The sequence below is a fragment of the Callospermophilus lateralis genome, chromosome 5 (assembly GCF_048772815.1).
Source record: "Callospermophilus lateralis isolate mCalLat2 chromosome 5, mCalLat2.hap1, whole genome shotgun sequence".
In the NCBI taxonomy this organism is placed as follows: Eukaryota; Metazoa; Chordata; class Mammalia; order Rodentia; family Sciuridae; genus Callospermophilus; species Callospermophilus lateralis.
Genome location: NC_135309.1, coordinates 33339935 through 33367626, shown reverse-complemented (window position 1 = coordinate 33367626; position 27692 = coordinate 33339935). Strand labels below are relative to the sequence as shown.

General features: G+C 46.2%; 1 protein-coding gene across 1 annotated transcript in view; it reads right to left on the bottom strand.

Moving 5' to 3' along the window:
• Fat2 (FAT atypical cadherin 2) overlaps positions 1–27692 on the bottom strand; it is a 65345-nt gene that overhangs the window by 16549 nt on the left and 21104 nt on the right. The window contains exons 9-18 of the mRNA XM_076855748.2: positions 22166–26224; positions 20310–20506; positions 18111–18264; positions 16188–16421; positions 12307–12690; positions 10378–10592; positions 9269–9406; positions 8534–8677; positions 6578–6775; positions 2476–3286 (exon numbers count right to left, since the gene is read on the bottom strand). Coding sequence (XP_076711863.2) covers positions 2476–3286; positions 6578–6775; positions 8534–8677; positions 9269–9406; positions 10378–10592; positions 12307–12690; positions 16188–16421; positions 18111–18264; positions 20310–20506; positions 22166–26224 — 6534 coding nt within the window. The remainder of the gene's footprint in view (positions 1–2475; positions 3287–6577; positions 6776–8533; positions 8678–9268; positions 9407–10377; positions 10593–12306; positions 12691–16187; positions 16422–18110; positions 18265–20309; positions 20507–22165; positions 26225–27692) is intronic.

The window sequence follows — 27692 nt, the reverse complement described above, 5'->3', positions numbered from 1 at the left end:
GGGATACCAAAGACGATCAAGACCAAGAATTCTCAAACCTGACTGAATATCAGACTCAGAGGAGGAGTCATTTAAAATAAAGAATCCCAGGCTCTTCCCTATGGGAGTCTGATTCAGCAGTCCTGGGTAGGATTTACAAATGAATATTTTAAAAAATCTTTCCATGATACATGTGACTAGAACCCAAGGGGGCTTCTGAGCGGTGGATCATATTTTGATTCTTCATGGGGTGCTGGCTACACAGGTAGCTTTGGTTTGTGAAAATGTACTGAGGTAGACACCTAAGTCGACTTCCTGGGTGTCATATTTCACTAACAATGTTAAACACAACAACAAAAGAAAGAAAGAAAGAAAGAAAACGCCTCTCCCCATGTGATCCTGTTCTGGTGATCAGCCAGTCCATCTAATATTTCTCAAAGTGCAGTCCTGGGACCACCTGCTTCAAATTATATGCCAACTCCAGGACTCTCCCAGAATCTTCTAAATAAAAAACTCTACAGGGGACCCCAAGGAGTAGGCATCTTCAAAAACACACTCCCCAGGTGACTGTGCACAGTGTTGAATTTGAGAACTTCTGTGGTCTGACGCCAAGTGGGAAAGAGAGATCATCCAGCCACCACAACTTTCCCAGCAGCAGGCTTAAGGGAAACGGCACCCAGAGCAGGGAACCCCCTTTCCCATCGAGCATAGCCCACTTGGCCAAAATCCAATGGCCCCTGGAGAAAGTCTACAAATCTGAGAATTTCCCTAACACAGGTTGGGGGGACCTATGAAGGAGAGGCCAGGCCAGGTAGGGGCAATGGTGAGCTGAAGGTAATGTCACCTTCCTTTTGCCAGTGCTCCTGAGCTGGTCCAGGGCATTAGTCTTAATGCCAGGGGTGAGTGCTGCGGGGGGTGGGCGGGGGGGGCGGTGGTCTTGTCGGAATCGGAAAGCTTAGTGGAGAGTTTAGGCTTAACGAAATAAGTCAGAAGGCCAGGGGAGGTATGTTTTCTCTCATATGCAGAAGCTAGAGAGGAAAAAGGAAAAGAAAGGTGTGTGCAGATCTCATGGAAATCAGAGAGAGATGATTAGGGGAAAGGGACCAGGGTATGGGAGTCAGGAGACAGGGGCAAGTGCTAGGGAGTGGTGTTGGCCAAATAACATCATTATATCACATGCGTGTATGAATATATAACAACGAATCCCATCATTGCGTTCTATAATGCATCAATGAAAAAAAAAATGTAGGGGAAAAAAGTTTAGGCTTAGCTTAGGATATACAGTTATGGAATAACTAGAACTTCATTGGAATCTCTACAGTTTTAGGCAAACCAATACACTCCCCAAACCTCGTTTTCAACTATAGATAGGCCTAGTGACTCTGCTTAGTGTAGATGTATACACGGTGTTATGCTTTGGATAGAAGGTGTCCCCCACAAACTCATGTAAAATGATTAGATTATGATAGTGATAACCTCATTGGTGGTTAATCCACCTGATGGATTAATCATTTGAATGAGTGGTAACTGTGGGCAGGTGGGGCATGGTTGGAGGAAGCAGGTCACTGGGGGCATGCCCTTAAGGATTATATTTTGTCCCTGGCTTCTCGCTCAGCTTCCTGGCTGCCATTATCTAAGCAGCTCTCCTCTACCTACCCTTCAGCCATGAGGTTCGGCCTCACCAGAGCAACGGAGCCGGCCGCCTGCAGAGCGAGACCTCCGAAACCAAGAGTCCTCTTCTAAATTGGTCTTTCTCAGGTACTTTGGTCACAGCAATGAAAAGCTGACTAATACACACACAGCCTTACAGCACCACTGCCCCATGGGAGTGACAGCCATCGCTGACATTGTGCCTATTGTGGGCCGGTCATGGGGTTAGGTGCTTTTATATCTATCATGTAATTAACTCCTCAAATTTACTCCAGGAGGCAGATGTTATTATTTTCTCTATTTTGTAAGTGAGAAACTGGGGTTACATGGCTAGTAAATGGTGGAGCTATGGTTTGAACCTATGCTGAGTCTAAATCTTGTGCTTACGACCAGCAGGCTAAGGAAATGATAATGGTAGTAGCATTAACAACTCATATATATTGAGCAATTTCTATATGAGGCCCTCTTCTCAGCAAGCACCGGATGTTTAATACCCATGTAAGGCCTATAACAAGGCATAGACAGGTTAAGGAGTTATCCTGTCACCTGGCCAGTAAGAGGCAGGGCTGAGTTTGAACCCAGGCCCTCCAATGCCACAGTCTGTGCTCTTAGCCCCTATTGTATTCTTACTGTGATTTTCAAAATTCCAGACCGTGGTCAGAAATCGGATATTATTCCACGACTAGATTTCGCGAGGCCACTGCCTGTGTTACAATGGTCTCTGGCTTTGGGCCTGATTAGGACGTTCTTTGAACTATCCCACAGAGCCTCTGCAGATCTCCATGCTTAGCCAGGCAGCAAAGCCAGTGGAGGGGACCGTCCCGGTGGGGAAGACGCGCTCCTCACCGTTGCAGGAGCAGTTCCTGTCCAGACGGTGCCGTGGTGTTAGGATGCTCAGCCTGGCTGTGCTGTACGTGGGCCCGACCCTGGGGTCCAGGTGCACCGTCTCTTGGCAGATTTGACCCTGGCAGCTCAGACCCTGGCAGAGTACCACGGGCATGGCTGATCTCATCTGAATTCCCACCGAGTGCTCCATCTCCTTGGCTGAGCGCGTGATGATGGATGCCAGTTCCTGGATCTTGTAGGAGGTTCTAGAATGCCCCTTAAAGACCAGGAGCACATCCACACCAGCCACGGCCTCTGCAGGCTGAAGGCTGGCCAGATGGATGTTGGCTTGTTTCATGTCCAGCTTGTTGCTGAGGAACCTCTGGAGGTTCCGCCAGTGGTCACTCACCAGCTCCTCCGGGGTGAGCTGGTGGAAGCCCATCCACATGGCCTGCTGCAGAGCCTCTGGCCCCACATGCCACACATGGACCTGGACCCCAGCGGTGGTGGTGAAGGTCCCATCACTGACTGTGACATTGAACGAGTAGCGGCCCCGGGGCAGGCCCTGGGCAGCGATGATCTTGCCATCAGGGGCACCCACTGAGAAGTGCCTGCCCAGGGGCTCCTCTCCTGCCAGGCTGTAGGTCAGCGTGTCCTCAGGGTCTCTGTCTGTGGCATGGATTTTACCCACCAGGCCACCCTGGAACTCCTCCTCCCCGACGGTGATGAAGACCTCCAGTGGGAGGGACGAGGGCGGGTAGTGGCTCCGCTCGGTGACGTGGACTCGGACCCATGTGGACGAGGAGAGGGGAGGGATGCCGCTGTCTGACACCTGTGGGCAGAACAAACACTCCCGTTACCCAGCAGGACCACGGGGCCTCTGGGCCCCGATGAAGGATGGCCTCCTTGAGGGGCCACATTGTCTGCCCTATGCCCACCCCAAGGGCAGGCACAGCATGTTGTCACATTTGAAAAAAATATCTGGCTCCAAAAGTACACGTATATGTTACCGATTATCTGAAGGCTTTATGGGGAACAGAGGAGAGGGTTACAGCCCACACCACACGGTAAAACAGCTCGATTTCCCACCCGACCTCCCTCTGAGCCTCTTCCTAAATCTCTCTACACATTCTCGGCCTCCTGACTCCTCCTCTCTTTCCTCACTGAGTCTCCTAGTACCTTCAGTGCCCACACACGGCTCCCTGCCCCGCCTACCAACATTTACTTTGGGGTTTCCTTGACTATGCGACTAGAGTGGAATTTATTCTTTGGGTCAGTCAACAAATACTTCTTGAGCACTTTCTACAGGCCAGGCCCACTTCTAGGATCACAAGTAAAGGGAGGCCAGGTGTGATGGGGCACGCCTGTTGTAACCCCAGCAGCTCAGGAGGCTGAGGCAGGAGGATTACAAGTTCAAAGCCAGCCTCAGCAAAAGCAAGGGCTAAGCACCTCAGTGAGACCCTGTCTGTAAATGAAAAATACAAAATAGGGCTGGGGATGTGGCTCAGGGTTCAAGTGCCCCTGAGTTCAATCCCTGGCATCCCTACCGTGAAGAAGGAGGAGGAGGAGGACCAAGAGGAGGAGGAGAATAAATTTGCTACCAAAGAGACAAGACAGGGGATAGAGCACTGTGAAGGAAAGAAACAAGCTGGACATAATGAGAAGTGACAAGTGAGACATCTGATTTAGATCAGGTGGAAGGGAAAGCATCTCTAATGCCATTCAGGTTGAGTCTAGTGGGTTGAGAAGAAGGAATAGCATGTGTAATGATCCTGGGGTGAGGAAGAAGGTATCTGGCTCAACAAAACAGAAAGGGAGCCAGCAGTGCTGGGGTGAGTGAGCAGGTAGGATAGGGCCAGGGGTGAGCTGGAAGGAGGAAGCAGGAGTGGCCTCACTGATGGGCTGAGGAGCGCAGGGTGTTTTTATGCCACAGTAAAAAAAAAAAAAAAAAAAAAACCCACTGAAGGTTTTAAGTAAGGGTGGCATGGCCTCACTAAATAAGAAAAAGGATATAAATTTTAAAATGCATTTTCCTTTCACGTTTCACCACTGCTCTCTGCAACTTCCTGCCTGACGTAGAAGGACAAGCTTGCCTTCCTTCCCCCAGGGACATTATGACTTTCTCAGCTGTCAACAAGGGGTTCCTTGACTTTCCCTACAGCGATATCTGGTTCAAGTGTACTCCAACGCTTCCAGTAGAGAAAAAAAGGTTGCAAAATCACACCTGGAGATAGGTCTCTGGGCCAACACTGAAGAGAGAGCAACGGCACAGCAGGAATGAACTCCTGATTCTAACGTCTAGCTGGCATTAACAGCAACAATGATTGATACTGTTACTAACGAGAACTTACAGCCGACAGTATCTCAGCACAAACCATCTACCCGTCACTGTGAAATGCTTCAAATGTGTCATCCTAGTTTATCTATGTGTCCAAAGATAGCCAGAGGCTCAAAGTATTCTGAACACCTCAGTGTACCACAAGTCGCTTCAAACTCTCTCCCACCTTGACACCTCACTCATCTGGTTATTCCTGCTTAAAACACTATCCCGCCCATTTTTCATATGGCTGGCTCCCCAGGTCTCACTGCATGGTTCCCTATGTAACAAATATGTGAGACAGACCAATGGAATGGGTGAATGAGTGAAGAGACCCAGATATGTTCTCGGAGACTAAAGGTCACGCCCTTTATCCTGCAGAGAGGTGACCTGCTCAAGGTCACACAGCTGAGGAATGGCAGATGTAAATTAATTAGCACTGTGTCCAATGAGCCATCGTTTTATTTCCTCATCCTAACTGGTAAACATGTTATTTCTTCCTTTATCCATTTATTGTTCGTCTTCATAATTGGAATCAAAAGCCCCTGGAGACAGGAACCCTTCCCTCCTCATCCCCTGCTCTATTCCTGGCAGCTGGCATAAGGTGGCATGTGGTAGGTGCTCAATAAATACTTGTTGAGAGGCAGACCAATGGAATGGGTGAGTGAGTGAATAGACCCAGAGGGGAAGTCTACAGAATAGTAGGAGCCACTGGACTTGAGATTTAGGAAATAGATTTGGGGGAAGTGAAATGAGGAAGAGATGTCCGACCACCACGTTGGCCCCTATTCTTAGGCGATTCCACACAACCCATGACAACACCACCACAGTCCCATGCACCACACATACTCTCTTGTTTGGACCCGCATCAACTCTGTGGGGTAGATCTTTCTAGAACCTGAGGTCCAGAGACTGCTTCCGGCCAACTGCAAAGAATTAGAGCTAAAATGAGGGGCTCAATCCCTAAAAAACAAATGCCAAATGTCTTCTTTGATATAATGAGAGCAACTAAGAACAGAGCAGGGAGGAAGAGCAGGAGGAAAAGATTAACATTAAACAGAGACATGAGGTGGGAGGGAAAGGGAGAGAAAAGGGAAATTGCATGGAAATGGAAGGAGACCCTCATTGTTATACAAAATTACATATAAGAGGTTGAGAGGGGAATGGAAAAAAAAACAAGGAGAGAAATGAATTACAGCGGATGGGGTAGAGAGAGAAGATGGGAGGGGAGGGGAGGGGGGATAGTAGAGGATAGGAAAGGTAACAGAATACAACAGTTACTAATAGGGGCATTATGTAAAAATGTGGATGTGTAACCGATGTGATTCTGCAATCTGTATTTGGGGTAAAAATGGGAGTTCATAACCCACTTGAATCTAATGTATGAAATATGATATGTCAAGAGCTTTGTAATGTTTTGAACAACCAATAAATAAATAAATAAATAAATAAATAAATAAATAAATAAATAAATAAATAAAATGAGGGTCTCTGTGTGGGCACCCAGCAGGCGGGAAGAGACCGGGCTTTGGGGTTAGAGTGATGGGGTTTGAAGCACCCCTCTTAGGCTGTTCATCAGCAGCACCTGAAGCCAGTCACTTAACCTCTGTGTGACTCCGTGTCCTGTACCTGCCTTGAATGAGACCAGGATTTAATGCAACAATGCGTGTGCGTCACCCAGCCCAGGGCCTGGCACACACAGGCTCCACACACCTTTTCTAATGACCGAGCACTAGTAGTGCTTCGGCCAGCGTGTTCACTGTCACCATGGTCACCGTACCACCAGAGGCCCAGCACAGCTCTCACCTCAATCTGAAGCTGATACCATTCCTGGGCCCTTCTGCTGAGGTCCGCAGCGGTCACCAGCCACCCCTCTGGAGTCACTTGGAAGGCAGAACCGACGTTCCCCTTAGTGATTCTGAATGAGTAGGGGGCGCCGTTCTCTGGGGAGTCTGGGTCACTCAGGATCAACTGCAGGACTTTGCTGCCTATGGGAGAGTTCTCCTGAGATCAAGAATGAAAGGAAGCAAAGAGCAGAATGAGTCCTGGTCCTCCATCCAGCATCGTCCTGGAATCGTCCTGAGCACCCTGACCGCTCAGCTGACGCCCACCCCTCCGGCCTGCCTTTGAGTTGCTGACTCTTCAATCTGGTCAGGTGCTCCCCAGGAGCACTGCTAGGCGGGGACGGATATGTTCTCAGAGACTAAAGGTCAGGCCCTTTATCCTGCAGAGAGGTGACCTGCTCAAGGTCACACAGCTGATGAATGGCAGATATAAATTAATTAGCACCTGGGACACATGGGAATTTTGTACTTTTCAGGGCCAGCTGAGCACTTACACATGATTTCTTGTTTAGAGGACAAATGCAATACACATCTAATGAGCAAATTGAGAGACAATTTGGAATTTAAGAAGAACTGATTCCCTAAGGATCATTCCAACCTTTGTTCTCCAAACATGGGAATTCAGTCTGCTCTACTGTACCATGGTTGCTATCTAGCTTCCTTTAGTATCACAATCTTATTACGTACAGAATGTAATGGACAATTGCCTATCCAGACAATGTTTCTTTCTTTTTTTTAAAAAAATATATAAATAAAACCCTGATTTTGTTCAAGCATAAAGTAATCATAATCTCAGAAAAGATGTTCCCCTCTTATGAGAAAATGAACTGTGACTGGTCCAAGACAGCTATAATCTGACTCCCTAAGGGTAAACATGTGATCCAATTCTGACTAGAGAAAAGTCTTCTCCTTCGATTGAAAAAAGAAATGAGTGCCAGGTATGATGGCTCACGCCTGTAATCCCAGTGGCTCAGGAGCCCGAGGCAGGAGGATCATGAGTTCAATGAGTTCAAAGCCAGCCTCAGCAAAAAGAAAGGCACTAAGCAACTCAGTGAGATCCTGTCTCTAAATAAAATGCAAAATAGGGCTGGGCATGTGGCTCAATGTTTAAGTGCTCCTGGGTTCAATCCAAAAAAAAAAAAAAAAAAGACCCTTCAAAAGAAGTCCTTTTCTATTTGCCTTTGAAGATGATTAAACAAGGATGCGATATGATATTAGAGCTACAGCAGCCATTTTGCAATCATCAGGGAGAAGATGAAGAAATTTCTAAGACATAAAACGCAAAGCCATGATATTGTTTTCTCATTGAAATAACCAAATATGAATGAAATTTTCTACCATCCAACCTCTGATGATATCAAATAATGTTCTTATTACTTAATGAATTTTTAGTCAGGCAATGTGTTATCTGGCTGCCAAAGTATCTTAACTCATACCTGTAATCTATAAAATAGGTAAGAATGGAATGATACTAGACAATGCATAGTAGGACCCAGAACTCTGCCCTCTTATCCGCTTCCTAATTTTCCTCAACACTTATGGTCTTGACAATTCCCTTAAATCCGATTTGCAAACTATTAGTATGGTGGAAACAGCTTGGAATCTGGAAATCATCCTGGGTTTAAATCCTAAGTTAGCTACACCCCACCTGGAATGTTTCTGCACCTCCATTGTTTAAATCTGTAACATGGGTCTTGCCTACTTTCATGGTTTTTGTGAGCACGGTAAGTAATGGACCTAGAAGTACCTAACACAGTGCCTGATTGTTTTTAATCCCACGATCCAGCGCCTCCTTCAGCTGCCTGTGTTGACTTTAGGGTCATCAGTGGCAAGGTCACAGCCAATTGGGTAGCACCTCCTGCTGAAAGGGAAGTGAAGGGAAGCTGGACCCAGGGTACCTGGGGAGGCTTGAACTTACTTGGACAGTGGTGCTGTAGTTGAGCTGGAAGAATCTCGGTGGGTTATCGTTGACATCAACCACTTGGACATTGATGTCTGTGTCCTCGTGCAGCGGGGGCAGCCCGCTGTCTGTGGCTCGGAGCCTCAGGGAATAGCTGGATGTCTGTCACAAGATGCCCAGTGGAGAGTTAGCAACAAGACCCTTTACATCTGCTCCTTGACCTATTGCTAATGTTTTCAGTTAAAAAAAAAAAAAAAAAAAAAAAGATGGAGACACTTCCCCTTGCCCAGTCATAGCATTTTAGGGCTCAGGTTCTGCAGTCAGACAGAAGCAGGCGAGATTTAACACTCAGCTATTCACTAACTATGAGACCTTGGGATGGTGACCACATATGTGAAGATAATTTCATGTCCCCCTTCCTGGGATTATTCTGAGGATCGAACGGCATCATGTATGCAACTCATTTAGTGACGTGCCTGACACCCAGCGAGTGATCACTAAATGGCAGCTGTTACTGGAATGATCCAGTGATCCCCGATCAATTGTGACCTGAGCTCCTCCAGGGAAGGTTAAGGGTTCTTCAGTCCCTCTCCTGCCTCTGGCCTCACAGTTCCCAGAGGACCCCAGAGAACACAGGTGCACACATTCGGGGCATCAGGGTCAGGTGTGGACCACGAAGCATCCTCTGGACCAGCAGCAGGGCCAGAGCTCTGCTGGGATGAGCTCAGATTGGGCCCCTCCCACGTGACTCACCTGCTCCCAATCCAGAGCCTTGGCCACCTGGAGCTCCCCCTTTTGGGGGTGGACAGTGAAGTGCCCGAGCTGGTTCCCTCCTACCAGGCTATAGGTAATGGCACTATTTAGGGGTCCGTCCTCATCAGTCGCTGAGACCTGCAGTGGGGGAGGTGATGGTGAGAGGAGGCACAACAGGAATCAGAAAGGAATCTTGGCCCCAGGGGCAGAGCGGAGACAGATGGGTCCCTGCCAGAATGACTGCCATTCAGCTGGCAGTCCCTACCCCATAGTGATCCCTGCCAAAGGACTCTCTCATGGATTTCAGCATGTGTTCATTTGTTTATTCATCCCCTCGTGGTGACAGGGTGCCAGGGCCTGTCCTAGGAAGCTGGGAGGTAGGGAATGTGTCAAAATGAAGATACCCGCAGAAAATGTCTAATTTTATGGGTGATTCTAATTTGGGGTAAAGTCTGATCAATCTCATGAGAGCACGGAGCACCATGATCCTTTCCACCTGGGAGATGAGAAAGGGATTCATGAAGGCTTGGAGGATGCGGAGGGCTTCTGGAAGTGGAGAGAAGGACTTAGAGGAAACACTGTGAGCCCAGAGGCGTGACTGTGCAGGAGATGTTGGGGAAAGGTCCATCTTCCTGTGCGGCTGGAGGGCAGGGTGCCTGCTGGGGGTGGCAGGAGAGAAGGCTGGAAGGCAGAGTGCAGAGAGCTCATAGAGAACTTACGAATTTATGGAGTTTGGTTCCACTCCAAGGAAGAAGGGAGCAACTTCATATTTAAATGCAAAGAAATAGTATCTAAAGTCCCCTGAGTTCCTGCACTCTCTCCACACATAGTAGCATTCCACGTCACTAACTGTGACCTGACCCTTCCCAGGCTTTGGAATCTCTGGTAGATCTCTGGGGTCTATCTCTTCTGACTGCTTGCCTATCAAAAACCTTGCTTATTCCATGCCCACTTTTATCAAAATTTCATCTTATCAAATAGCTCTCATTTTCTGTCGTAAGAGACGGTACAGTCCCAGTGAAGTCTATGTTGTGTTAATTTGATTGGGCAATCCACGCAGAGTGAGATAAGAACCCACCGGAGTCCACGCCCCACCGCGAGCAACTTACGGTGAGGATGACGTCACCCACGATGGCATTTTCTAAGACCCTCGTGACATACAGGTCCTGAGGGAATCTGGGACGATATTCATTGACATCGGTGATGTTGACCACAATTGTGGTCACATCACTGAGGGAGGAAGAACCCCTCCGGCTGCACTCAATGGACAGGAAGTACTTGGGATTTGTCTCAAAGTCGAGGCTCCCGTTGACGTACAGGAATCCTGAAGAAAAAAGAGGCCAGAGGAGTGAGGAAACCGGGGGACCACAGAAGCAGGGGGCTGAGGGGTCTTGAGCTCAAATCCAGAAGAGGAGCTTGACAAGGCTGAGATGAATCCCCCACCATCCCCCTCTTCATGTCCCTGTGTGTTGACCCCTCTCCTTTGCCTTCTCTCCCCCCTCCCATTTCTTCTTTTCCTCTCATTCTAAAGGCTGGGTTTCCTTCATTTATTTCTGTAATATTTCATTAAACCTCATTTAAATCTGCGATGCCACATGAGTCTCATTTGTATCCATAACAGAGGCTTCAGGTTGACAACACCTGAACTTGCTGACGGTCTTAACATCTGAAGAGCCAACCAGCCCTCATGGGCCAGCAGCACTAGGTGAAGAGCTTGGCCCGTCCAACAGTGTTCAACTGAACCTGATCAAACCCTTTGATCCAAATGGCATTCTTAGGAAATACAGACCTAGAGGGATGTAGTATGGCACTGTATGCAGCCAGCCAATTGAGATATGAAAAATTCTGCCAGACACCTGACTCAAATATTTCATTAATAAATGGCATGAGGATATAAAGAGGGAGAAGAAAACGTTAGCAATTAAAAGAGATTTAAGATACTGTATATCAACCAAATGCAACATGTGGTCACTTTGGGGATGCTGAAAAGCCATCTTCAAAAGCACATTTATGAGATAATCTGAAATTATTGGCTGGGTATTTGATGATATTAACGAATGATTATCTTTTAGGTAAGGTATAATGGTTTTGTTATTAAAAGAGTCTACTATCTAGAGATACCCCCACTAAAGTATTTATAAATGAAATCATACAGTGTCTGGGATTTGCTTTGAAATAGCTTATCAGGTGCCAAAATGCAGCTAAATAGGAAGAATTAGCTGTAGTACTCTATAGCATAATAGGGTAACCAGAGTTTACAGCAGCGTAGGGTATATTTCAAAATAACTAGAAGAGTCCAAAGGTTCCCAACACATAGAAATGATAAGTGTTGGAGAGGACAGAAATGTTAATTACTCCAATTTGGTCATTACACATTTTAATTACTGTACTGCTATCCAAAAATAATGCAAAAAAAAAAAAAAAAAAACACACCAAACAAACAAACAAACAAAAAACCCAGTATGCTCCATTCCGGTGAGTTGGAGGACTCTGCATGGATGCAGCTGACCTGGGCAGCATGAGGACCTTCCACAAGTTTCTGTGAGTCTGACTTAGGCTCCATGGTCAGAAAGAAAGAGGAAAAATGTCCTAAATCTTTCGCTCTCCAGGATAATGAGGGGAAATGGAGCGGTGTCAGGGTGTCTGGAGAGAGTATGAGGGTGGCTCTAGGAGGAGGACACTTCTCTTAAACCACTTAAACACCAGTTTCCAGCAAGTGCTTGGTGCCTCTGTCCCCAAGGAGGGAGGCCCTCTTGGGGGCTGACCAGAGACCAGGAAGCCACCAACTGTGGGAGGAGCCTGGATCATTGCGGGTCCTGGACACGGAGCCCTGGGTGAAAACTGGGGAAATAGCAAGGCTCCCACATAAGCTGACCCCACGGTGGAAGAAGGGACCTGTACCCAGAGAGATGGAGAGCAGAGAAAAGCTCAAAGGAGCTCTGCCTTGGGCAGGGACTGTGTGGGGCAGAATATACCCTGTACGTGGGGACTCCAATGTTCCCCAAGAACAGGTGGGTCTGGCTCGGACACCCTCTCACCTGTGCGAGCGTCCAGGCGGAACCTCCCCCGCTCGTTCCCGCCGACGATGCGGTAGCCGGTCTTCTCCGCACCCGGGCGAGTGAGGGTGGCCAGCTGCAGCACCTCCGTGCCAGCCGGCGCGTCCTCGCGCACCTGCACGCTGTACTCGGTGTTGAGGAACACGGGCAGGTAGTCCTCCAGGCCCACCACGGAGACCGACACGGTGCCCAGCGTGGAGAGTGGGATCGGGGATCCCAGGTCCGAGGCACGGACTGTGAGCTCCAGCGCTGTCTGGGGCCCGGCCTCCAGGGGCTTCTCCAGCCGAATCACTCCCGTGGTGGCATCGATAGAAAACTGACCTTCCGCAGAATCCGTCAGAGAGTAGACCACCTGGGCATTGGCTCCTGCCGGGGGGACCAAGGGCAAGATCGATTTTGAGGCCACTCTTCTGGCTTAGCTTACAGCTGAACTTGCAGCCACAGGAGGGTCTAGGGAGAGAGCGCCCCATAAAGGCTGAGACGCTTTGGGTGTGTTCAGAGTGACAACCTCTCAAGCCAGTCCTTTTACCTGGGCGGCGGGGGTGTCCAAGGCGTTATAGGAAAGTTCTTGGTGGGAGCTTGGGGGTCTAGTCTACAAACCTACCACCTAACTACCTGAAAATGTTATATAGTGTCCGATATCAGCTTATAAATGAAAATTGTGTAAGATAAACCACCCACAGTGAGTCTTTTGGCCGTGTAAAAGTTTAGTACCTTGATTGTGGTGCTGGTTACATGAATGAATACATGAGATGTTAACATCAAACTACACACAGGGCACATGCGAATTTGTAACAACGGATCACACTCTTATGTATAAATATAATAAACAACCCACATATACAAACACATATACATATATACATAATAATGTATATAAAGTGCATATAAAGCCTAGTAAAACCAGGATATGGCTTGTGTACAATGAAATTCACCATTCTGCATAAATCACAGGTGCCAATAAAAAAATTTAAAAAAGAATACAGCTTGTAGTCTAGTTAGGAGTCATGTACCAATGGCAAGCTTCCGGTTTTGATGATACTTACTAGAGCCATGTAAGATGTTGTTCCTGGGGAAGCTGAGTGAAGAGAGCTCTCTCAGTACTATTTTTGCAAGTTCCTATGAGTTTATAATTATGTTGAAATAAAAAGTTAAGAAAACAAACACACCCATGGAAAGTTCTCAGTAAATCAAAAAAAAATGTTACTCCTGCTTTGGCTCGGATTCTGTTCTGTTCTTTGGTTATGAACAGCTGTTGGACTTGGCTTACACAGGGCCCATAGTGCAAGAAAAATACCAACATTTAATGCTCAGCCCTCAGGTCCTTGCACTCACAGATGAATGCAGGCCCTGAGCCTAAGGGGCTCACATTTCACACACATGTGTGGACACACACCCCTGTGGTGGAAGCGTGGCGGGGACTGCCTGTGAAAAGAGTTGATTCACATCCACCAGATACACACACCAGATAGCTTCCCACTTTAGGCATTTTGATGGAGACACTATCATTTTTCAAGAGAAAGGGAGATGCTGGTTAGGTCACATCTGGAATATTTGGGCAGAATTTAAGGGCTAGAAGAATCATTTTAAAGGGTCAATGACAAACTGGTTCAAGGCCAGAGAAGGAAAGTGGGATTGCAACCCTATGATTGAAGGCACTAGGGCCCTTCCACCCAGAGAGAGAGGCTTGAAGCTAGAGCAAGTAGTCAGTGTATCCTAGTGTCAGAAGGGCCATCATGGAAAAGGGGCCTAGGGAATCTGTGTGACTGTAGAGAATTGGAACCAGGATTAACAGGGTCAGCTCCAAAGAGTGGAACTTGATAATTGTCTGAGGAACAATGGGAGTAAGGGATTGCCTAGGAAGTGGGAGCTTTCTGTCCCTGGACGTGTTCCATATGCAAGCAGAGGCCAACTGAGCGTTTCCAGGGCCTTAAACGAAGAGGTGGGTGAAGTGGATCACTCCAGCTCTCCAGATCTGTCCCATTGAATCCAGCTCTGCAGCTCTAACAAGTCTGTCCATTTGCACCTCTTATCCCAACGCACACATGCATACACATGGGTTTCCCAGACCCAACTGGGGCTGACTGTTTGCCCTCCCTAGAGCCCTGTATCCCTCCAAAACTCTCAGCTCCTTCTGCCAAGCTAAAAGCCAATCCCTCTAGGAAACTTCAAATTTACTCTGCTGGTGTCAAACAAGGCGGAGTTATTTTGATCCCACTTTTATTATCATTATCATTATCATCATATGTTGATCTGGCTACTTTGACCCCAAGGGCATTTTCTAGCCTACTTGAGTTATGAAATTTGACTCAGGAGAATTGAGCCACAATAGAACATTTCATGATGGCAGAAGTTATCATTGGCACAATCTGGGACGGATACTCATTGACGAATTCCACTGGTTTTGTGCTGTGGTTTAAGTGTGCCCCCCAGGAATTCAACTTAATCCCCAAATTCACATGTTAGTGGTGTTTGGAGGTGAGGTCTTTGGGAGGTCATTGAAATTAGATGAAGGCCATGAGGGTGGGGTCCCCATGATGATATTAGTGGTTTTTCAAGAAAGAAAATTAGATACTTGAGCTAGCACTTGCTTGCTCCAACTCATAACGTGATGCCCTCCACTGCGTTATGATACAGCATGAGACCGGATGCCAGATGCCAAGCAGAAGCCAGGGCCATGTTCTTGGGCTATCCAGCTCCAGTACTTCGAGTCAAATAACCTTCTTTTCTCTATCAATCAACCAGTCTGTGGTATTTAGTTATAGTAACAGAAAAGAGACTAAGACACCTTCTAAATTTTTAAAAGGAAAAGAATCAACCCCAATGAAAATACTGTCATTGAAATTAGAATGTAAAATATCAAAAATATCTCAACTTCTTGTACAGAAATGGATCGAGGAATTCAGTAGATTTAATGTAGAAAATTCCTCTCTTTTGTCAACTTAATTTGAGTTGAATAATTCTGATTGGTATGTTTCTTTTTTAAAAAATATGAAACAATCTATTCATTTTTCAAATGTCTTAACAATTTTACATGTAAGTCAACCTTTAAGATAAACGCAAAATGTCCCAGTTTGTAATTAAAAAAACCCAAAAAACAAAAAACAAAACAAAAAAAAAACCCTCAAGCACCTTCTCTGTGTACAGCACTATTCTAGGTGCAATAAAAGAAAACCTTTGGAACAAGATTTCATCTTTTCTAGAGAGTAAAAATACAAAAAAAAAAAAAAAAAATGGCCCTTACTTCCCACTAATCTGCCCCAAACCCCAAATAAGAAAGAACTCCTTTTCACTAAAACATTTTAAAATAAACCATTTTCCATGCAAGGGCAGTTGATCGGTATATTTCTGATTGAGTGTTTATATTAAAAAATGCTTTGGGGCAAAAAACAAACAAACAAACAAAAAGTTCTTGAAGCTGAATGGCAGTATTGAAAGTTCTCCAGGTCTAATATCAGGGGAGAAGCACTGAGACTGAAATGCCTCGTACCTGCCTCGAAACATGGCTAGAATCATTTGTCAGACCAGCACTTGGTGCTGTACACAGAGAGGATGCTTGAGTTGTTGTTGTTTTTTAATTAACAAACTGGGAAATTTGTGCTTATCTTCAAAGTTGACTTACATTGACTTACATGTAAAATTGTTTTAAGACACTTGAAAAATGAGTGGATTTGTTTCGTATTTTTTAGAAAAGAAACGTACCCATCAGAATGCAGTGATACACCAGCATTTCCTACCTGTAGGCATGCAGAGATGCAACAAGTGGGTACAGTCCTCACCAGTCCCAGAGAGACACAGAGAGAGCCAATGGCAGATCTAAAGGTGGAATAGTAGAAGTGGCTTCCGCTCCTTCTCAGACTCACCTTGGTCAGGGTCCCGGGCAAATACCACAGCCACGGGGGTCTTAACTGTGGTGTTGTCGAAGACAGCCACAGCACAGTGGCTGGGGAAGAATCGTGGTGCATTGTCATTCACATCCTCCACGTGGAGGGTGACGTCCGCCTGGCACGATCGACCACCTCCATCTGTTGCCTTGGCAACAAGGTTGTACACATCCTTCTTCTCACGGTCCAGGGCTGTGAGTGTGGTCAGCTCCCCTGGCCAGAGAAATGACAGAAATTGAGTTTTCTCTGGGTGTGTGCTCTCTAGATATCCATAGGAGACAATCCCAGTCACGGAGTTTATCGCAGTGAAAAGGTGTCAGTACGGTGTATGTGCAGAGGAAAGAAGCCCAGCCTATACCCCCGACACCCACCTGCTTCCTACTGCTCCCAATCACACTCCACCACTATCATCACTGAGATCTCAGTCTCCAACGCTGAGAGCTCAGTTTCCTTTTCATGCCTAAAGGTGGGAAATGTTAGTGTACCACTGCATTCTGACTGGTGTGTTTCTTTTCTAAAAAATATGAAACAAATCCATTCATTTTTCAAGTGTCTTTCAAATAGGGGCTGGTTAAGTGTATTATGTTGGCCATACAGTAACTTACTGTATAATCTGAAATGAATTATGAATAGAGCTTTATGTTCTGGCTTTGATAACATCTGCAAAATATTGCTAAGTGAAGAGAATCAAGTTAGAAAATAGAATTCTATTTTTGTGAAAGAATCACACAGAGGTTTTAGAGATGTGTGGGAAAGCAGTGTGGTAGAACAGCCACCAGGGTCCCTGTCTTTGAGGCAGGGACTAACATCTGCATTTTCCAGATTCTGCGTAGCACACATCTACGCTGTTTGAATTTTGTACAATGAGCACGTATTATTTCCGTATTCTGAAAAACCGCCCAGTTTGTTTTTCTTCTAAGTCCTCACTGTTCATCCCGCAGCTGAACAAACAGAAGCCGGGGGAGATTAGGAAACCTGCCTGAGTCACTCAGCACGCCTGTGCTGGGGTCAAGAAGGATGGCTTTGTCTCCCATCTACCTGGAGAGCTTCCTGGACACCACTCTCACTGGCCACCTCCCTGCTCAAGAATCTCCAAGTCATGCTTTGATCTATTGAATTCAAGCCAAGCGCGGGCAGCTGGCCCTAGTGACCTTGATCTTGCTTGCTGCCCACCCCCAGCTGCTCCCTACAGCAGCAGGACAGGAATCCACCTGGGGGACTGCTCTTGCAGAGGAAGCACAACCTACCCCACATCACCCAGATCCCGCAGCCCAGCCTCTCCCGGCTATTCATGGGCTCTCTGTTTCCCTCTCTCCGCTTTATCCCCTACCTAGTCATGATGACCAAGGCAACCACATCCACTGTGCTCCTCTTAAGCCCGGATCTGGGCTAGCCTTCCATGTGCTTTATTGCTTGTGATCCTTACAAAGTCCTATTAGCTATTATCCCCCGTTTGAGAATTTTAGAGAATTTATAAATGGCCCTTCCCTGCCATTCCCTGGCCTCTGGAATAACTACTATATGTCCCCAAGTCTCACCTACAATGGCATTTCCTCAAAGAAGTTTTGCTTACCCCTTCTCCCCAAACTAATTTAATTTCTCTTGGCAAATAAACACCCCATGTTTCTTCTTAACACATTTCAAACCTCTGATCTAATGAATGCCTTTCCTATTAGATGACAATGACCTGGATCTTATCTTATCAGTCCATTGATTATGTCTCCAGCATCTAGTGCAATGCTTGGCACGTGTACCAATATGTATGTTTGCTCATGTCTGCTGACAGATGGATAGACGGGTTAGTGAATTCCTGCTCCTTCTCCAAAGAGCCTTCCATGGCACTGGGCACTTGGAATTCAGTAAATAAGTTCTGATCTTGATCCTGCAACTCAGGAAACCCACCTGTATGAGGATCCAGCTTGAATTCATGTGCCCCAGGCCCATGCAGAGAATACGTGATCTGAGCATTGGTGTCGGTGTCCAAGTCTGTAGCTGAAACTTTCAAAATGAAGTGTCCTGGAGATACATCTTCACGAACGTTGCCAGTATAGAGAAGCTGGAGAGGAAAAGAAAAAGAAGAGGAGTGTGGAATCTATACTTAGAGGAAAAATGATAGAGACAGAGGCCAGAGACAGAGAGAAAGAGAGAGGGGGAGGAGAACAGAGAGAAGGAGAAACGTAAGGAAAATGGAGACTAAAAACTACAAGAAGGATGACAAGACAACAAGTCAGAAAAGATGGGATGAAGAAGAAGTTCCACCTCCCCAAAGCCCACATGCAGGGCTAGAGGGCCTGCTGCAACCTACCTGACAAGAGCCCAGGGAGGCTTCTGGGTGAGATGGGCTTGACACCAGGGGTCTCAGCCACTCAGGCCAATCCCCCACCTCTGTGAAGAGGCCAGAAAGTCAGGCTCATCTCCTACCTACATTCCCAGGATGGACCCTGTCCTTTGATCTGGTCTGCACCCCAGTGGCCCTCCACTGCAGGCACCATATATAGCAAGCTGGAGGTGTGGCACAAGGGAAAAGCTGGAGTCCCTGAGAGCTCAGTTTCCTTTCAGTGCCTGGCCATCCTGGTTCCTACTCCTGCAGGGAATAGCAGGGGATGGAGACCAGTCATGCTCTGGATGGAAGCTCCATGCCCAGGTGGGCTGTGTGGAAGTGGTCCTCCACACCTTCTTAGCCTGACTCTAATGAAGCTGTGGTCCATTCCTAAGAAGACCATGGTGAGCCTGGCCCCAGCCTCTCCCAGCATGGAGAAGATGGAGGTTTTAAGGATGGCTGAGGGAAAAAGGAAAAAAATAGACACCTTTCTCCCCAGGAAAGCTGCCCTTATAAGACCACCCAAAATGTGGTCATCTGGAATTCTGAAAAGGTATTTTCAATGCTTACAGACAATCCAGGCTCTTTTTTTTTTTTTTTTTTTTTACTATGCTTTCATATGACTAGAGTATAGAAAAGCAGAAGAAAAAATGAGAGGGCATATGTATTTGCATGTGTTGCAAAGTAAGTGCTCAAGTGGAGGTATGTGTGTGCAAATAAGTGGATGGAAACATGCAAATGTAGGTGCAAGTATGCTTGTGTGAATTATATCTATCTATATGTGGATGGCCATATGCGAGATTGTGGTAGCTATGTAGTGCATGCTTATGCGTAGTTGCGTATATCTATACTGATAGTTTTCTGTGTATATAGGACTGCAGATGATCCTTTTTGTAGATGTATATTCCTATGTATAGCATGTATTTATGTACATACAATGAATGGCTGGATTTTAAGTAAATAGAAATTGTGCTAATTTGAGACATTATAAAATTAAAATGCTAACAACTTATCTGCAACCTTTAAGGTATTGCAGATCCCCTTGGTCAAAAGTTACTTCTTGTGTTCAAAACTATATTTAAAAGAAATTTAACTATATTTAAAACTATATTTGTGACTGTCAGCTTAGCCCTCTAAAAACACGTTTCTGCTCCTGCTAAACACACGCATGCACACTCCTTCACACAGGTTTGTCTCAACATCTGTTCCCATGGGGAATTTAGGACTAAAGTACATAGGTCCTTAAGAAAGTATCCCTTATCCCAGTAACTGTCGTGCCTGCCTGTTTGTGTATGTGTGTAACCTGAAGGGAGTGTCTACATTGGGCTATATTACCCAAGCAGGTGCAGGGATGTGTGGGCTAAGAGGAGGGGTGTCCCTGGGGAGGCCCCTGGATGTATTTCACAATAGTGAACCATGTTAACAGCTGAGCAGGGAGAGGGTTTGCACAGTGAGTATGGCCGACTGTTTGGAGAATGTGCGTTACTTTGCTTCTAGATAAGTTTCACAGAGAAGTGAAACTTTATAGAGAGTATAGGAAGAGAGATGTAGATGGTGATTCCTGAAGAGCTTGCTATAATCCCTATGAAGGCTAAGGAATTGCCTAGAAGGGTCCCTGCACCAGGGAACTAGACAGAGGCCCACTGGGGATAACAAGTGCAGATGAGGTCAACCATGGCCAGTCTCAGAGATGCATCGTAGATCATCCTCCTTTCTCCTGTCCCTCCCTCTCTCTACCTTCCTTGCCTCCACTTCCCACTCCACCCTCAACAGGCTCTCACCTGTGAGCACTGCGGGCTGTTATCATTCATGTCCAGGACAAAGATCTCCACAGGGACAGAAGCCTGGAACTTGCCATCTGACGCTGTGATTCTGAGCAAGTACTTGGCCATGTGCTCACGGTCCAGGGTCTTCCTTGAGTAGATCCTCCATTCATCCCCAACTTGGCTGATGCCAAATTGGCCCAGGGGGTCTCCCTCTAAAAGCATGGGACACAGCTTTCAGAAGCAGCAGGAATGAATCAGGCTATGTGTCACAGGTGGCTGCCCAACTGCCCCTTCTTTTAGGGTCGCTGAGAAAGGCAAAAATGTCTTTTCTCCCTTAACTAGGGACCCACAATTCACACTGAGTCAGATTTTAGTATTGCGAAGCTTCTTCTGACTTCAAACACCTCCTGTTAAATAAAATCATCACTTCGAGAAGCACAGGTTCAAAATATGTGGCTGGCAGGGTCAGGCTTCTTACTTTCTGTGGCCTGGAAGGCATCAGTGGAAGTTAAAGGGAAGCAAATTTCGAATCTATATAAGAAATGTCTATCTATAGCTATTCTCTAGCAAATGGGTGGAAAGTAATCAATGACACTAAACTCTCTGAGGTTTTTTTAATTTTTTTTTTTTTTTGGTAGTTGTAGATGGACATCATGCCTGTGTTTTATTTTTTTACTTTTATGTGGTGCTGAGGATGGAACCCAGTGCCTTATACGTGCAAGACAAGCACTCTGCCACTGAGTCACAGACCCAGCCCCTCTGAAATTTTATTATACAACTAATGACAGGTCCCTAGCCTTGCTTGTAAGATGTCATTGCTGACAAGGAAATCACTGATAAGGGTATGGGAAGATGGACTCTCACTCTAAGATCCTAAAATTCCAGAGTTCCAAGGTTCAGCTGCTTCAAGAGTTGACTCTTCATTGACATTTACTATTCTCTTATTCAATGATTTTAAGACTCTTGCATTTTTAAGTGCCTGATGTTATAAGATGAGAGATTTTATTTTTCTAAGCTACTTCAAACAGCTCACATTCTGTCTGTCTCCAGGAGTCTATGGCTCTTGGTTGGAAGTTGAGACTCATTAACTTGCCAGAGGATAGCTGTAAGAGCAAAAAGATCCATGTTTATGGGAATGGATGACATGACACTGGGGCTTGGAAGAAAAAGGATATTCTGAGTGAAGAAACTCTCACGGTCACTGTTTGACTTAGTCTTTGTATAGAAAATGGGATAATTCAGTTTACAATAGGTATCCACTGAGGAAAGCAGTTTTTAGGCTGAAGTTTGAAGTTTTCATTCCAGCCCTAACACAAACTCAGAGTAGGACCTTGGTTGAGCATCTCCATCTACCCAGGTCTTGGTTTCCCCACCTGTGAAATGAGGGGGCAGGGCTGGCTCACATCTGAGAAGTGCTGTATGTCACTCTAAGACATAAGTCCTAAAATTGACTAAGAAGAATTTTCTGTAATCCACGACTTGTCCTCCATAAAGACAGTCACCTGGAAGAATTTTCATGGATCACGCAACTACTGTTGGGGCTCCCACTATCCCCTGGAAGATATCTGACAGTAGTTAAAATATGAGCCTTCTATTTCATTTGTGTCACCTAAAATAAAGTACTTTCTAATTTATAGAGGACCCTCAGAGCTGTCCCCAGGTAGGTCTTCCCAGCATCCCTGTGAGATGAATGAGAACAGACACACCAAGTCTGAGACGGAATGACTGAGGTCCTAGGGGGCTGAGTGATTGGCCCCAGGTTACACTGCTAAAAATGGCAGAGCCCAAACTTAAATCTAGATCTTGGGCACCTCTGGCTGAACTTTTTTCAATGAATCCCAGTACCTCCAGTCTGGGGCGGGTGTCCTTACCTGTGATGTAGCAGGTGACCTGTCTGTTCTGTTCAGAGATGTCAGCATCCAGGGTCTTCAGAGTGACCACAAGCTCACCAGGTTCACTGTTCTCAACCACAGAGCCTCTGTAGTCTTCAGAAGCAAATCGAGGAGCATTGTCATTCTCATCTGTAATGGAGACCTCCACCAGGGCCTGAGAGGACAGCTGGATGGTCTGTCCATGGTCATAGGCCACCACATAGAAGTGGTAGTTCTGGCGGGTCTCACAGTCAAGTTCCTGGAGGGTGGTGATCCAGCCGCTCTCGCTGTCAATGGAAAAGAGCTCATGGATGTTGCTGCCAGGCTCCATGGACAACCTGTAGCTCACCTGGCCATCACTCCCTGTATCTTGGTCATTCGCAGTCACTTGAATGACTGTGGTACCCCCCGGCATATTCTCGGTAAGGAAAGCCTTATATGGGTCAGCCTCAAATATAGGCCTGTTGTCATTGACATCTTTCACTTGGATGTTGACGGAGACTAAGGACACCAAATCAGTATCCTCATGGGGGCAGTGTGCCATCAGATCAATCTGGTACCATTTGGTGGACTCATGATCCATGGGCTTCCTCACTTTTAGGACCCCCGTGTCTCGGTCCAGAGAGAAGACACCGTCCTTATTGCTCTCTGGTGTGGTGCCCTGCACCAGACTGTAGATGACTGGATCTTGAGCTGCCACTGCTTTAACAACCCCAATTTCAGACCCTTCTGGAAGATCTTCAGAAGCCGAGAAAGCATACAGGGGCTCAGAAAATTTGGGCAAGGACACTTCATTAGGAACAACCTGAAGTCGTACTGGCACCAGAGAGCCCCAGTGAGGGGGACCCCCATCTTGGGCTTTGATTTTGAAGTCAACAGCCCTGTTTTCCAGCCCCACCAGGCTCTCCTTCACCTTGACCACACCAGTGGTTGCATTGACCTCAATGATGTTTTCATCCAGGTCCTCTATAGAGTCCACTGAGTAGGTGACATCTGCATTCCGACCTTCGTCTGCATCGTAAGCCAGCACCTGGATCACGGGGGAGTCTTTACTGACGTTAGAGGGGATGGACAGGGTGTACCCGGATGCTTTGAACCGAGGAGGGTTGTCGTTTTCATCTGTGAGGATGATCTTCACAGTGCAGAAGGCCACTCTTCCCCCTCCGTCGCGGGCCATCACCTTAATAGCGATGACTCTTTCTGTTGAATTTTCTCGATCCAGTTTCTGCAGAGTGGTGATCTGGCCACTGGGGTTTATGGAGAACTTTTCATCCGCTAGTTTATTGATGATAGTGTAGTCTACGGTGCCATAGGGACCACTGTCTTTGTCTATGGCTAATAACTCAATCACCTTGGTTCCCACCCTTGCGTTCTCGGCTAACTCTGCCTCATAAACATGCTGCTGGAATTCTGGGCTGAACTTGTTGGCATTTGTAGTGTTTATATACACAGGCACCGTGGCTCGAAAGACCCCGTCCGAAGCACCTACCCTCAGATTGTAAGAAGAGTCCAGGTGCTTTTTGCAAAGGTTGAATGTAGAAATGATGCCTGACGAGCTGTTGATGGAGAAGTGCCGGTCCTGATTGCCAGAAAGAATCAGGTACTCCAGATGGGAGGTGTCCTTGCTATCGGGGTCCAGAGCTTGAACTTTAAGAACCAGGTGTCCACAGGTTGCTAACTCACTGACATTGGCTTCATACTGAGGTTGTCTGAACTCTGGGGGGTTGTCGTTGATGTCAGACACATTGACAACCACAAGGGTCTCACCAGTGAGTGGAGGGTCTCCTCTATCCATGGCCCTGACCTTCACGTGAAAGTGTTGTCGTGCTTCATAATCCAGCTCTTGAACTGTGAACATCTCCCCCGTGCTCCCGTTGATCTGGAAGAACTTGGAAACATCAGAGCCATCCTCCACGATCTCATAGGAGACATCCCGGTTCCGCCCCGAGTCTTGATCCGAAGCCAAGAGTTGGATCACAGGGGTCTGAGCAGGCAAGCCTTCTGCCACTGAGGTGGTATACACCAATTGGGAAAAAGTTGGAGGGTTATCATTGATGTCCTCCACCAGGACTTCCACTGTGGCTTCAGAAAATGACCCCAGGGCTGTGTCTGTGGCCCTGACCGTGAACACATGTCTGCTCTTAGACTCATAGTCCAAAGGTCCTGTCACTGTGAGGACACCTGTCTTAAAATCAGTGGTGAAGAGCATCAAGGGCTCTTCCTCCACAATGTTGTAGATAAGCCTGAGTCCCTCCGGACTCCGGGCTTGGGTGTGGAGAATTGGGGTATAGAGTGTGATATTTTCAGGTACTTTGATTTTGTAGTAAGGACTCTGAAATAGTGGGTTGGATTTATTTCTCACGGTGACAAGAACCTCTTCCTCAGTCTGTAGGGATGGGGTTCCTCCATCCCGGGCAATGACTTTGAGGCGATACTTATTTAAAGCTTGATAATCGAAGGGCTTCTTGAGCGAGATGTCCCCAACATAGGGGTCAATTCGGAAATAGGCATAATCTTCTGCAAATGCATATGTGACTGTCCCATTTGCCCCCAAGTCCTCATCAGTGGCAGATACCTGAAAGAGGACATCCCCTGGCTCTGTGCCATCTTGGATGGTTGTGTAGTAGGGCAGATGCTTGAATTCAGGAGGATTGTCATTGACATCTTCAACAGAGACTCTGACCAGAGCCTGAGCCACTCGCGGAGGGATCCGGTTGTCCCGTACTTCCACTGCCACCTCGTGAGTGTCCTGCTGCTCCCGGTCAAATGCCACTCCTCTTGTTTGCAGCACACCTGCTGACTTAACCATATGAAACAGATCTGTGCCATTCAAGAGAAAGTAGGACAAGGTGTCATTCAAATGATTGCCCTGGACATTGAAAATCACCAGTGACTTTCTGTCCTGCAGGTTCTCCTTCACTCTTGCCCTATAGACATCCTGATCAAACTGTAAACTTTTGTCAAGGACTTGGGTCAAAGAAATTTTTACCAGGGCAGTATCTTGATACAAGCCATCAGAAGCCCTGATGGTGAGCTTCCGAGAGAGCCCCAGGATAGCAGGATTCAGCACAGATATGCGGCCAGTGACGGGATGAATGGCAACGGCTTCATCAGCATTGCCAGTCTTGATGCTATAACTGACTTCCGAATCTTCGTCACTGGCCCTCACCACAAGGAGCTCCATTCCTGGATGGATGGGTTCCACGATCGCCACTTCATATATCTGCTCTGCGAACCTGGGAGGAGAGTCGTTCACATCTCTGACATTGACAATGACTCTCGCAGGCCTGGGTGCAAACAAGATGGGGCTCCCTTGGTCATGGACATAGACGCTGAACTGGAAAGAAGGCATGCTCTCGTAATCCATCTCTGAGGCAATGGTTAAGGTACCCATGCTGGGATCGATTCGGAAAAACTTCAAGGCCTCCGGCTCTAAAATTTTATACACCAACAAGGAATTCGCTTCCTTGTCGACGTCAGAGGCATGAATCACGAAGGGGTTGTTGTCTTCATCCATGATCATGCTCTGCAATGGAGCTGCTTCGCTAATTTGGCCCACAAACGTTGACTTCAAGAACGTGGGAGCGTTGTCATTGTCATCAATTATGTAAGCCAGCACCACGACATCAGTGAATGCACCTGCCATGTTGCTGCCTCGGATTTTCAGCTGGTAAGAGGAGATTTTCTCATGGTCTAACTTCTTCTGGATGGAAATGAGGCCAGAATATGAGTTCATAGAGAAGACGCCATCTTTGTTTCCCTCTCTTAACTCATAGGTAACTTCAGAGGAGCTGGTAGCAGAGACGAGGATGATGGGGGACCCAATAGGGATAGACTCTGGGATCTCCACAAAGTACTCAGATTTTGAAAAGATGGGTGCGCTGCTGTCTGAGGGGTACACATGAATGATCACTGTAGCCAGGTCATGCCAACGTGGGGAGCCTTGATCTTCTGCCTTCACTGTCAAAGTATGCCGGGTGTGATTTGCTCGGTCGAGTTTCTGGGCCACGGTAATGATGCCTAGTAGGGTATTGATGTTGAAGAAACCCTCACTGTTACCTGAAATGCAAGACAAAACTAAGTTTACCATATTTTCAAGAGAAATGAAGTAGGATTCTAGATCCGTAAAGAGACTGTTACAGGGGCCCGGCTATGGCTCAGAGGTCGAGCACTTGCCTCGTATGCATGAGGCCCTGGGTTTGATCCTCAGCACCACATAAAAGTAAATAAATTAAATAAAGATATTGTGTCCATCTACAACTAAAAAAAATATTAAGAACAAAAAGACTATTGCACAAAACTTAGAGCAAAATCCGCATCCTGTGCCACCCTGGATTTAGTGTGATGTAGTGTATAGGGTAAATAATCACTTTATTCAATCCCTAAGGTGGTGCACATAGTAGGAACTTCATAAATGGTGCTTCAGTTATCACTAATTCTCTGAGACACAACGTAATCTACAAACCAAAGTTGTGAGAGGTCTTTGAAGCCAAGAAAGGAGACTCACACTTTACAAAGCTCACTTCAACGCTTCACCCTGAATTTCAGTGGTGCCTTTTGTAGGAAAAGCTTTAATTATATTGTAGAGCACCTTAAACCATTCTTCACACAACTTCTAATAGTTATGGCTATATACCTAAAATGTGAAACTATAAATATGAAGTCAGAACTGATAGGGACTTTAAAAATCACCTTGTCCATTTCCTCTATGGTCTCTAGTATGAAAGTCCTGGCTAAGGATTGGGTGAGGAGTCGGGTTCAAAGGGATTGGACAGATAACCTGGATCTTGATACTGTTGTACCAGTGACCTCCTACCACATCTTATTTCCTAAACTTCAATCTTTCTCACATCATCTTTATATTTTTTTAAACATCGAAACCACTGCCTGTATTATTTTATAATATTATTTAATGAATATTTTCCTTTGAATTGATGCATTCATAAATTGTTAAATATTTTTAAAAGGCAACTGTATGTTGCTACCTTAAAAAAATTATCCTTTGTCATAAATCGAGGATACAATAAAAATAGACAATGAAAACAATCTTATAAAAACTTGAATAAAATGTATTCCTTGCTCAAGTGTCTGAGTCTGAGACCTATTCTCCTTCTTTGGTAAAAATAACAAGTAATGAGATTTAGGACAAAATATAAAAACATTTAAAAAAATAAGAAGTTGTGTTTTTTGCATGGAAAACAATTCAAAATTTAATTTAATTGTAAAGTAAATTAAGATTTTATGACTAATTTTTTAAAGAGAAAGAGTTAGAAAAGACTGAAGAGATTCTAGTCCCCAAATCAAGGTTTGTCCTCAATTGGAACAGGAAGTTTGATAGGCATCAGCAAGAAAGCACCTTCTTCTCGCCTGATTACCTGCTCAGTGCTATGACTGAGTAGCCCCTGGGTTAGTTTGCTGACCACCAGATATACAGGCTCACATTCAGGGGACTATCACTCTCCACCTTTCTTATTCTGTTTACCACATGGGTGTATATTTATGATATCAATGGCAAAGATAACAGCTG